Source organism: Oryzias melastigma, linkage group LG24 (assembly GCF_002922805.2).
Source record: "Oryzias melastigma strain HK-1 linkage group LG24, ASM292280v2, whole genome shotgun sequence".
NCBI lineage: Eukaryota > Metazoa > Chordata > Actinopteri > Beloniformes > Adrianichthyidae > Oryzias > Oryzias melastigma.
In genome coordinates this window covers 13,675,664-13,688,757 of record NC_050535.1, presented here as the reverse complement: position 1 = coordinate 13,688,757, position 13,094 = coordinate 13,675,664, and the positions used below count along the sequence as shown (strand labels likewise).

The following is a 13,094-nucleotide window of genomic DNA, read 5'->3' as shown; positions in this document are numbered from 1 at the left end:
TAAAATAATGTTTACTTTCTTCCTTTTGACATAACGTTACACCTTGTGTTTTTGCTAATAGATGTAAATATTGTTTTGTGGACATTCTACAAACCCTTCCTGTGTCTTCTCACAAGACACCTGTAGAAATGACTCATTTGCAGAAAGGTGTTAGAAGTTTAAGGCCAGACAGACGAAACAGCCAAACACTGGGATAAATACACTAAGCCTCAGTATTTCTGTTGCATTGTTCATTGTCTGAAAACACCTTCTGAGGAATCTTAACTATTGCAAAACATATGTTGCTCAAGAGACAGCATTGAGCAACACCTGGTCCAATAAAAAAAGACTGCTCTGTAAAGCATAAATAATTTAAAATATATATTTATATGAGTTTGTCTTGAGGATTTTTCAAAATTAATATATTAATTATCTCTCAATTTAGGGATACGTTTATTATCTTGCTCTCTAAATCTTGTGTCATCAGTGAAAGGTCACTTCCTGTTTAGAGAGGCTGCCATCCAACAATCGATGCTTTTATTTTTTCAGCAATAAAAGGTACAATCCTTTATTTATTGCTCACATTCCAATGAGATGTTCACAAACAAGCAATCATGATAATAATGCTTAAGATGTGCTTTTAGAGTGATAAATTCATGCTTTAACAAGCTGGCACACCTACACACCTTTGATTACTTTTTTGTGCAATCAGGAAATGGATGGAAAATGACTTCTTATGATTAATTGTAATCTTAATGTAATCCAATCTTCTGGAAGGCAAAAGGAATGTCGAGGAAGCACCTGCTCTTTGGCTGTTGGCAGTGATTTCCACCGTAAACACTGGAAGAGTGAGGGACGTCATCCGGAGCACAATAACGAGGGGTTTTCCCGCCACCCTGTTTACCTCAGAGCAACTTGCCACTGCTGGAGCAGCTGCAGACACTTGCTCCGACCGGGTTGATTAAGGCTCCTCAAGCTAAAATCCAGTTTTTGGAGCTAAGATGTTATTTCATGTGAAACAAAAATACAAACAGTGTTGAAAATATTGGTTTGGTTCGCTATTTATGTTCTTTAATTTACTGTATTTTTTTTTTAATTGTTAACACAATCAACGTAATTCCAGCAGATTCTGAAGGAGAAAAGCGGCTCGTATTTAAACTAGCCAGACACAGAGTTGTCATTATTAGACAGGAGGGATCAGAGGCGGAGCTACTCAGCTCAGCACCAAAAGGCACGCCCCCTCGGAGGAGATTTTGGAAATTGAGTCTTCAGATCAACATGAAAAATGGCTTTTTAAGACATTTAGGTTGTAGGATTTTGGTTAAAAACTCTATAATCATAGTTAAAACACAAATGGGAATGTTTTTCTTTAATAAAAAAAATTGTCATTGGGGGACTTTAGGGGGGGATTGAATTGCTGCCATCGGGCAGACGTTACAGACAATTCAACGCAAGTACAAACAGATTCAAAAACAGTTTTTATCCAACTGCAATCAGCATTCTCAATGCTGCTATTAAATCAAATGCACTTTAATGACAGAGAATGTGTGTGTTTGATTGTCTGTAGGTATGCTAACGTTTTTATGACTTTTATTTATTGCTCATTTTATTTCTATTTTTTTGCGTTATGACTATTTATGTACATATTTTATCGTATTCTTTAATTTATTTTTATTTTATCCTTAATCTATTTTAATTATGATTTTAATCTTATAGGAACAGTATAAATGAAGCACTGACCAGTGAGCACTTTAAATTTTGCTGTACATGTGACAATGACTAATAAATCTATTCTAAATTTTAGTTAATTGTGAGTTCCAGAAATGACTAGAATCTAATTTTTGTTTAGTTTCTCTGATCAAAAAAGAAAAAAATCGTCTGTTCTTTAGGCCTATAAGCATGCGGGGCACTGAAGCAGACTCGATTGTTCCTTGTTTATTGACAGTCGCTTGGTCCTATTATGGCAAATGTAATAGCAAAACCTTCTCTTCATGTGTGACAAACGATAGAAATGGTTCCCACAGTGACAGGAAGTTGAAGAGGGGCCTCTTGTGTTACACTGAGGGATCAAAAATGAGAAAGTGTGTGTGTAATAATGAATATAAGGCTGTCAATTCTCTTTTTTTTATTTTTTTGATGAACAAACACTTGATTTGAAACAAAAGGTTCACACGTGCAGACGTTTTTGGTCGCACACTCACATTAATAATAGGAACTGAGAGCAGCTCTATTGGCAGCGTGTACGCCTTTGGCACAGAGGTGGTCAGAACTACATTACCAGAGGAGACCCGCGCTCTCTTTCTTTCCCACTGTTGTTTAGGTTATCCTGTGGGGCCACTTATGACCCTTCTGCAGGCAGGATGCAATGTCTGGGGACCCCAGCAGAGCTGTACACAAGCATCCGCCGAGCCCTGGGAAGAAAACAAGGGCTTGATGGAAAACTGGAAGAAAGGAGCATAAAGAGTTAGTAACCAGGACGCACTCAATAACACTGACCATGCACCTGCAGCCTGTGTGTGTGTTTGCACAGAGAGGTCCCCACACACAACACAGGTGGTCCAAACAAAAACCTGTGAAGTGTTGCCCAGAGAGTAATATCCCCACGTTACGTGTTGTATAGAGCCCCCCATAGGAAACAAACACTTCCGGTGCTGTAAGATTTATTGTTCCCCACACCTACAGTATACGTGAAGGATATATATTCCACAAGACTCTTTGATTCTTTCTTGATAGCAATCATACGAAAAGTGCTGGTGAAAAAAAACTATAACAATCAGGTAATTCAAGGGCGTCTTTGTGTGAAATGCTCTGCAGTGAGGTGACTTCCCTACTGCAGAGCGGTGCGGTGAGAAAAGGAAAGACCTGATTAACTGTATTGTATGGTGTCAAAACCAAAGCATTGTCAGACTTTGAGGGATTGACCACACATGAGTCTGCAAGGCTTTTGTTTCCACCCAGATGCAACAGACTTTGCATGTGCACTAGTTGCATGTTGCAGCTGCAAAGAAAGAGGCTAAGAAAACAAAATCAGAAATTCTTGAATTATCTACATGAGGCTACAATAAAAAATGCGTCACTGATAGTAAAATAACAATTTGCGGTTAAAAACCCAAGAAAATATAATTTAGAAAAGTTGATAAAGATGACCTCTTACACCCTCTAGTGTCAAAACTGAGGAACAACATGAACTGAATCCTCTTAGTTTTAGATTTATATATTAAAAACTTCCTAACTTTGTCATGTTTGGTTAATTTTAATACATTTACAGTAAGTAGATATGTTGAGAAATAGAACGTTTAAACAGTCTACAAATTTGCATTTATTTTTTTTTTCAAATATAGTTTTATCAAATAAAAGAAAAATAATTGCAATCATTTTTGCATATTGAAATTTCCAAAAAAAAAATAATATAAAGAAAGAAATGTGATCTAGTTGATGACATAATCCCACTCCATGAAGATCTGTGTTCTGTTGTTTCAGCTGTTTGCAGTCCCTCTAGTGGCAGAAGTGTTGTACTGCAGACATGGCGTTTAACTGAGCTGAGATGTTTTGTTGAGATAGACACACAACAGACCACTTCAGGAACAGAGAAGTATGTCATGTTCTTTTACAGAACCACACCTACAATGTATCAAACACACACATACAGCAAGAACAACACAATTGTGTCATTGGGTGGGCTCACAACATGACAAAAGAAAGTGTAGAAAATTGCAAAAAGGACAAGTTTTTGCTCACAATAGTGTCCGGTCATTAATTTTTGCGTGACTCTCGTATCTCATTTTCGAGATTAAATGTGAAATGTGAGAGGAATCAGCTGATTATCTCAGTGCTGTTGTGTCAGATGATGTGACATGAAAGGGCAGGGAAGTGAACTGCTAAAGTCAGACGACTAACCACACCAATTTTCAGTTTGCTCTGTGCACTGCAGTCCCTTAAGGGAGGCCTGGCCTCTACTTTGTGTGTTGGGGTGTGTGTGAGGGGGGAGAGAGCTGCTCTGACAGAGAAACTTTCCAAACCACAATGAAAGTGGCTCGCTGACAGACAGTTTGGCTTCACGAAGAAACATTTTGCATCCTGCCTTAATCTGAACGAGTCAGGACAAGAAGGTAACTATTTGCTTTAATTATGACCTTCAATTTGAGATCCATTCTTTTTTATTTGATATTATGTGAATTTTTTAAATTGACAAAGCTAAGTTGTATATAAGTGATTTTTGGCTGAATTTAAAAACGTTTTAGATCAATATTGTAACTTTTTGCAGTCGAAATGACTTTTAAAATATGTTTAATTTTCAAAATAAAAGCACAAAAGCTACATTTGAGATGTTGTAATTTATAATTAACGTAATGTATTAATGAAGCAGAAGTGGAGGACTAATTTTACGCGCTCAAGTGTTGATCAGCTTTATCTCTTATTTTGATTGTAATTGAAAAAAACTTAACAAAGTATCTAAAAAATCCTACAAGGACATAAAAATCTGCTCAAATGTAATTTCTCAATTATGTTGTTTAATAAAAAAAGTTTTTTTTTAGATTTTTGTGTTTAGCGGAAAACATTTTAAAAATAATAGAAACTCCTAGAAATGTTTGCGCTGCGCTTCCTCATGCAAATACAGAGAATTATTCACTCCATCAGCTATTTTTAGTTTTATTTCCTTCTTCTTTTTCAGCTTCTTTCTGTTAGGCCGAGACTTATCGAGCAACTTGTGCATTTTATGGTTTCAATTTTCAGGATCAGCTTGTGTCTTTAATTGAACATTTTACAAAGAAAAATGAATCCAAAGAGACTTTTGAATGTGTTTGGTTCATGTTATAGTTTCTGGAATGGAGTTTAAGGACAGAATCGGATCTGGGAGGGGTGAGGACTGAAAACAAAAAAATATCTGTTATCAGGTAAAAGCAAGATATCCTCTAAAATGTTACAATTTTGTATTTTAAAAATATAAAAATACAGTTAATCTAATGTATTTCCCAGTAAATGTGGCTGGTTGCTGCCGAGGTTCTCCTGTATACCCAGGATGGGCTGCGCTTGCAGTGGCCAGAAACAAGCAAAACGTGGCGGTTTCTACAAAATAAAACCCAACAGTCAGTCACATTCATCTAACAACACAGTAAGTATGAAACAATATTTTATTTAGAAAGTAAATGTTGTAACTAAAGAGACAAAAACACTTGTGTCTTTTAGGCCCAACGCGGAAATACTTCTTCAAATAAAGGTAATTTGTACATATTTACTTTAAACCTTTTATGTATTCGAGGCTTAACATTATTTTTATTAATATTTTTACTGTTATTGTTTATTCTTATTGGGCCTAAAACGTGAGGAAGGTAAGAGATGAGTGGATAGAGGGTTGGCGTGTCACACAGAGACCCTTTTTGCTGCAAAGCTTCGCTTCTGTATGTCACTAAACAATAATTACTCGCAGAAAAAGGAGGCAAATTTTAGCGATTGAAATCTCTGAATTTCCTCTCTTCTCTTCTGGGGCTCAGATAAGACTGTAAACACTAGCGAGTCCTTATAACATCACAGCAGAGTTTAAACAGGATGCAGTGTAAATGTAAAGCTGCTAATAGGAAGAGAAAAAAGCTCAAAAGTAAATAATTCAGATTTTTTTTTAATTTTTTTATTGCAGATGACGTGTTTGTGGCCCAACATGATTTCAAAGCCACAAACGGAAGCGATCTGTCCTTCAGAAAGGGAGACAAACTCAACATTTTGCAAGAGTAGGTGCACTCTTTTTTGCTGCATCCGAGTTTTTTCAGCTCAGTGTCAAAAAAGGAGCCGTCTTGCTTGCAGGAGAGGAGAATGGTGCCTGGCTAAGTCAATCAGCACCGGGGACGAGGGCTACATCCCATCCAATTATGTTGCTCGAGCTGAATCGCTGGAGGTGGAGAAGTAAGAATTAAACACTGAAAATAAAACTCAACGATGGATTATGGGCTAAATTGTCCCTCTGACAGGTGGTTTTTCAAGGATGTGAGTAGGAGGGAGACGGAGCGACTGCTTTTAGCTCCTGGATATAAACCAGGCACCTTTTTAGTTCGGGAGAGTGAGACTTCTAAAGGTAAGGCAGAAAGTTTAAGAACATAAAATGATTTGATACTTAAAGTCTGTGTGTGCCTTTAGGGTCCTACTCACTGTCCATCCGAGATCTGGATCAAGAAGAAGGAGACATGGTAAAACACTACAAAATCCGTTGTCTGGATAAAGGTGGATTTTACATCTCCCCCTCCACAACCTTTGATTCGCTCCACGAACTGGTCAAATACTACAGCCGTGAGTATAAAGTCAGCACAGAAATACACAGTCTGCGTTAGCGACCCAATTGTTTTGACACGTACAATTGCAATTGAAACCCTTTTGATCTTTTTTTTTTTTTGCATTTCCTGTGTGAAAGTGGTAGTTTTCCACTCACGTGACCACTCATGAGCCCCAATTACAAAGAATCGTGAGAGAAGTTATATTTTATTTAACCTTAAATGCTATTTCTGTGTGCAGGCACAGCAGACGGGTTATGTCAGAGGTTGAGCACTCCTTGTAAGCCCAAGGCCCCCCAGCAGCCCTGGGCCCACGATGAGTGGGAGATTCCCCGTGAGACATTAAAGATGATCAAGAAACTGGGCGCTGGGCAGTTTGGAGAAGTTTGGATGGGTAAGATATACGTCACATCAGGTGACATTTGGAAACAAGTTGGAAACGATTGATGGTGTCTTACAGGGTTCTACAAGAACACCCAAAAGGTCGCGATCAAGACTTTGAAGGAAGGCACGATGGAGCCTGAAGCTTTTCTGCAGGAAGCAAATCTGATGAAGCAGCTGCAGCACGACCGGCTGGTGCGACTGCACGCCGTGGTCACCAAGGAGCCGATCCTCATCGTGACTGAGTACATGGTGAACGGTACGACAATCAAGGGGGAACTTTTTAGAACAGAAATTTGAGATATTTGTTTGTGGTGTGGAGTAATCTTAAAATCTAAGGTGAAGGAATTTAGAGAAACCGATGAGGCCCCCTGCTTTGGTGTGGTTATCAGTGGTTAAAACCATTTAGAGCAAAGTTGGTTATGTCCGGGGTCTGCAGCCTTCAACACTTAAACTCACTGACCACAACCCAACTGGAGCCACAAAGATGAATTTCACCCTTTAAAAATAAAACACTGATTTGTTTTTAAGTTACTAAAATATAAGTTATTGTTTTTTTTACACAAATGAAACAAAATATTTTTCAAAATATGAAATACTTTTTAAGTTTTGACAGAGGTTCATATGATGTCTTTTCAAAATAAAAGACATCCTGCACCTCTTTGGATCATTACAGTGCAGCAAAAGTAAATACTATACACTGTTTATTTTATTGTTCATCTCTGCCATGAATTTGTAAATCGAATACGATAAAATAATTAAATCAGAGCTAACCAAGTGGCCATAGGGTGAACCCAAAATCCTTGAATTATGTTTAATGAGAGAAAATCCACCTTAAAAATCCTGAATTTGTCTTAAAATGATCTGTCAAAATGTTCGACTTTAGAAAGCTACAACTTTTTGGTGGATTGTTGGAGCATTATGAGTAATATAGTTAGGAGTCTGTTTGACTTTTTTGCTGTATAGATGGAAAAATGTACTTTTTAAAATTAAAAATATTTAATTTTTGTCTAACCAGAAAACCTCACTGTAGGGGTAAAAAAGAGCCACGTGTGGCTCTGGAGCCTCAAGTTAACACCTGGGTTAGATGAGCTAAAACACCATTTGTAAAATAAAACCAGGCGGTTGAACTTACCCATTTGTGACGTATGTCACTAATTTGTGACATAGCGTTAAATCCAGGACTGCACGAAAAAAAACGATTGAAGATAAAACAAGATAAGATTCATATTCTCAATTAACTATAACATATTTTTGTTTATGTATTTTGAGTGATACAAAATCAAACATTGATTGATTATTAATTATTACTGGTGTGGAAACCATCATGCATTAATGAAAGTTTGTGTATTTTAAATAAAGTGCATCATTTTTAGCCTTTTCTTTTAATTTAGCTTCAGAAATGTGAGATACTTGTTTCTTTGATGTCTAATTTAAGTAAAAAAGGTGTGGCATTTTCAAATGTATTAGAAATGTCACGGATCGGTTACCAAACATTCATTTGGGTTGCCTCTCTCATTTGCAGGATCCCTCCTTGACTTTCTAAAATCAGATGAGGGGCAAAAACTCAAGATGAACAAATTGATCGACATGTCGGCGCAGGTTGGAAATTGTGTGTTTTTGTGCAGAAAATGTATTTTTGTCTTGGTTTTGTGCCTCAAAGTGTTTGTTTTTTGCTTTCATTTAGTAGTTTTTAGTCTAAAAAAACGTCCTCCACTCAGACCACAAATGTATTTTTACCCACTGTCTGCTATAAGGCAACACCTTGAAAACTGTAGTTCCTCCTTCTTTGGTAAATGCGCATGGAAACATGTCAGCAGTAGCTGTGTGGCTTCTGCGGTGAAGCTGCTGCACATGTGGCTTCAAAGCCTCGGCCTACGTCGATTATTAACATCCGGACAGGAAGTCGTGCTTTTTTTTTTTTTTTTTTTTTTTTCCATCCACAAACTTTAGAAAACCTTTCACTGAGCTTCTGGTTGCTGCTTCCTGTTGAACATGTAGAGTTTACATGTTCCTCAATGCTGACTCACACACTGTAACACTACATGTGAATGCAATAAGCTTGAATTTGAAGTGACACCTCGTTTTGCTTCTTGTTTTGGCAGATAGCTGAAGGCATGGCGTACATTGAAAAGAAGAACTACATCCACCGGGACCTACGTGCCGCCAACATTCTAGTCAGCGAGACTTTACACTGCAAGATAGCAGACTTTGGCCTGGCCAGAATCATCGAGACTGAATACACCGCCCAAGAAGGTCAAATCTGTTACGCCTTTACCTTGAACCCACGGTGACTTCAGAGGAACAGAAAAAATATCACACGTTTTCTGTGGTCCACTTGGTTTGTGGTATATTCCACATAATTTTATTTTGAAGGGAAAATTTAGTCTTATGGGTTAAACTCGTGCATAAAATAGCTTTTAGTGATTTAATCATACAAACTAATTTGAATGTAACATATTTGTTGCCGACATAAACTGTCTCTGGTTGAAGTTCTCGTCTCGATAAATAAAAACTCACATTTCTGCTAAATCAAGCATCAAACATATGAACTTCACCTTCAAACTCCTGTTTCTATCTTTGTCTTTTGTTTGGTTTCAAGAAAAGAAAGAAGAGAAGCCTGTAAAACACTGAACACAACTTCTTCTCACAGTCTGAGCGTAACAGGGCGGCAGAGTTTGAGAGAAGCTTAGCTATTTTTGGTTCGCAACATTTATTTTATGTCATATCTGCAACTTAAAGATATTGAGATAATAGATTTGAAGGTGTTTTATTGTCAGATTCCACAGGTACAAGTTTTGTTGAAGCTTTTTTAGGATTTAATTGCTAATTTGTGGTATTTACCATTCATAAAATAAACAAAAAGAGACATGTATCCATCTCTTAGAGCTTTTTTAATGACCTGAACTTCAAAAAATATAAATTTGTAGATTTTGATTGATGCTAAACTACTATTATGAATGTTTTTAAATAAAAAAACTCACTTTTTTAATTGTAAAGATTTTTATTTGAATTTCAATGGAATTAAAATTGTTTATTTCAACCACAAATACATTTAAAATCCAATCAACAGAGGTTTATATCTATACAAAGATATGTCAGACGTAGGATAACTAAATATTTATAGATTTTTGTCTCTGTTAATTTTAAATTAAAGCCATTAAAATTAAGTTAGTTTAAGAATGTGACTGCATGGTGGAGTGGTTAACCCTCTGACCTTACAGAGAAGGCCCCGGTTCAAATCCCAAGTAAAGTTTGCATGTTCTCTTCATGCTTAAAACATACTTCCTGGGACTTAACTAGTTAAAAAATTAAAAAAATATATTAAGTGAAGGTAATTCTGAAAAAATAATTAAATGCTTAATTTGTGGGGTTTTTTTAATCAAATTATAATAAATCAGCTATTTGGCAGTAATACGTGTCCAATTTTTTTTTTCCATAGGGGCAAAATTTCCCATCAAATGGACCGCCCCGGAAGCCATCAACTTTGGGACTTTTACAATCAAGTCCGACGTCTGGTCTTTTGGAATTCTGTTGACTGAAATAATCACATACGGTAGAATTCCCTATCCAGGTGCGGTATTTCATAAATCCTCCAAATTGATCCAAATTTTTTAGATTTGTTTTGTAAAACCTAACTCATTTTTTTCCAGGAATGACCAACCCGGAGGTGGTCATGTCTTTGGACAAGGCGTACCGGATGCCCCGACCAGACGACTGCCCCGTGGAACTCTACGACATCATGATGATGTGCTGGAGGCAAAGGCCTGAAGAGAGGCCCACTTTTGAGTTTTTGCAGAATATTCTCAATGACTTCTTCATCGCCACAGAGGGACAGTATGAGATGCAGCCGTAGACTGTGAAGAACACAAAGAGAGATTTTTGTTGGACAAGGAATGGAAAAATAATTTAAAGGAACTGGGAACCATCGATGTTGAAATGGATATTTTTCAAATGGATTTCTTTTTTTTCAGCCTTTTTTTTCCTGAATGAAAGTTGCTTCTTTAGGCCCCATTTGGATTAAGCATCACAAAAGTATCATCATGGTTTCAGCTTTTGATGCCGATTTAGGAGCGTATACAGCCAGGAGGCACCGCAAGACTGATTCACAAGGTTTAAAAAGGACCAAGTGCAAAAATACACAATGTAAATTGCCGTGAATCCAAAAAGGCAGCACAGGTAAGATAATAATCAGTATAAAACATGTGCATGGGACAGAAAATCAAAATAACCATATTTTGCACTTTTTTAAACCCTCTGTTTCTTTTGTAAAAGCTGAGTTGTAAAACTGGTTTTATTCCTTTGCATAAATGCTTTTTTTAAATAAATATTATTATTTATCTTATGGAGAACTTTTGCTTACATTCCCCTATTTCCTGCTGTAAGTTGTTAATTTACACAAAATTCACTAAACTTGAATGTTTATGTCAAATAAGCTGGAATAAATTGAAAAACACAATTTGGAATAGTTTTTAAAAGGAATATGATTTATAAGCACTTGAAAAGAAAGGTTTTCAAGTACAAAATATCTAAAAAAAAAGGAGATAAAAATCACAAATGCTTCTATTTGTGTGTAAACACATGTTGCGATCCAGCAAACGTGACGGTAAATGCATGGGAAAAAGCACAAATTACACCAAACTTGAAAATAATTGGACAAAATTGTGGGAGTTTTGATCCCCAGTATCTTGAAGATAAAAGGGATTGTGCCAACCAGGGGTGAACCCATTTCCTGTGTATGCAGGAAACAGGAAGTAGAGTCAGAATTCCTCAAATGCCGCAGAAACATGGCTCCCACATGCCAAAATGATTACACTTTTCTAGATTAAAGAAGTGGACAAGCATCTTCAAAATGGGATGAACCAAACCCAACGTTTTAAATAATTATTTTTTAAAGTCTACTACTTGTAACAAACTTAGGAATTTTATCTGTACATTTATCTGCCATCTTTGCAGAGATTCAATGATGCACGCTTATTTTCTTAAGCCTCATTAAAGAAAAAAAAAACTTCTTTTTTAATATACATCTAGCTTTGGAGAATTTCCAGCTGACACAACAACAACAACAACAGTGCCGGGAAAAGTGCAAAGTCTTTAATTTCATTAAATGCATCCCATCACTGCATAGGCGCCGCATCAGCAGTTTTCAAGTGAAGCTTTTTAATGCAAGCACAGATGCACGACAGTTTAACAACTTCTAGGTTGTGACTGTCTTGCTAATTTATTCAAATTTGTTTAATATTAAAGGTAATTTTAAGTTTCTGATAAGCATGATATATATTTAATAACACTTTATTATATAGAGCTACTGTGCATTTTATACCTGTGACATCCTGCAGATGTCAGTGTCCTTCAGAGAAAACTCAGCTGCACATTGAGCTGCCACCTGATCCTCAGTGATGGCAAAAGATTTCCAAAGAGGGTGAAAAATGTCATTTGACGTGTGTACATGAGCCTATGCAATGTGAGAAACACTATTTCTCACACCAACCTCCACACTTCTTCATGAAGAATGAAGATCAGCTGCTTCCTCCTACCACAGCTTAGCTTCACACGCTCACATTTTCTGACGATCTGCGGCTTTCACCTCTAAAGCAGCAGTTTTAACTCTCAGTTTAAACGTAACTCTTCTTAATAACATTTTATAACCAAATTACAGATTAAAATCAGAGGTTACATCAAAACACACAAAAAAAAAAGATTTATCAAAATAAACAAATACTAAAAATAGAATAAAAATGTAATAATTAAAAAAATGGAGACAGATGTTTCATCTATCTTTCTAAGTCAGAATAAGAATTAAAGAAATACAGTCTATTCTGTGTAAACCGTAGTCAAACATGCACAGACTTGGTGCTATAAAAATGATGTAAAAATAAAAGTTCCCTTTACTACTTCCTTTTATTATGGCACCTAAAAGCAGCTTAATGACTAATTATGACTATAAAATATTTATTTTTATCACAACATTTAATACTTATGACATTAAATTATATGTAATTATTTAACTTAAGTATATATCCAAAGATTTTAGACTTAGACTTGAGTCTGGAGCATCAGTCGAGACGGCAAAGGTAAAGGTTACAAAACCAAACCATCCTGTAGCCTTACAGGAATAAAAATCACCGATTGACATCTGATCTCTGCGAAAGGCTTCTCGTCATTAGCATTTGTTGAGAGTCCACAGATTAAAAAAAAGGTGAGCTTTCATCCACTGATAATGTTTTCACTCGTGTTCATTTTGGATTATCGTCCTCACAAACATGTTTTCTCTCCTGGGCTTTGATGTGCTTAAATGAATGGAGTCCATTAATCACCGCTGTGTGCTCCACTAGATGTGAGGGCCCTTGAAGCGGTGACTAAAGATGTCAACAAAACATTTAGCAGCAAGTGCATTTAGCTAGTCGAAAAGGGGAAAAGAAAGAAGAAGCAATTAATTTGTGTTCTGTAAGACCATAAGTAAAAAAAAAAAAA

At 36.4% G+C, this 13,094-nt stretch overlaps 1 protein-coding gene across 1 annotated transcript; it reads left to right on the top strand.

Annotated features, from left to right (window-relative positions):
• Positions 1–3,759: 3,759 nt before the first annotated feature.
• Positions 3,760–11,160, top strand: blk (BLK proto-oncogene, Src family tyrosine kinase). The gene is made up of 14 exons (XM_024291247.2): positions 3,760–4,088; positions 4,798–4,874; positions 4,957–5,092; positions 5,167–5,197; positions 5,615–5,705; positions 5,779–5,877; positions 5,943–6,046; positions 6,109–6,258; positions 6,481–6,633; positions 6,700–6,879; positions 8,146–8,222; positions 8,726–8,876; positions 10,063–10,194; positions 10,274–11,160. The coding sequence occupies exons 3-14, from the start codon at positions 5,000–5,002 to the stop codon at positions 10,474–10,476; spliced, it is 1,464 nt and encodes a 487-aa protein (XP_024147015.1). The 5' UTR covers positions 3,760–4,088; positions 4,798–4,874; positions 4,957–4,999; the 3' UTR covers positions 10,477–11,160.
• Positions 11,161–13,094: the final 1,934 nt, after the last annotated feature.

Bases quoted from the DNA above. Each gene is read 5' to 3' on its own strand.
- blk (XM_024291247.2), top strand. From the start codon at position 5,000: ATGGGCTGCGCTTGCAGTGGCCAGAAACAAGCAAAACGTGGCGGTTTC. The intron at 5,706-5,778 runs GTAGGTGCACTC...TCTTGCTTGCAG, and splicing joins AAACTCAACATTTTGCAAGA to GAGAGGAGAATGGTGCCTGG. The intron at 8,223-8,725 runs GTTGGAAATTGT...TTGTTTTGGCAG, and splicing joins TGATCGACATGTCGGCGCAG to ATAGCTGAAGGCATGGCGTA.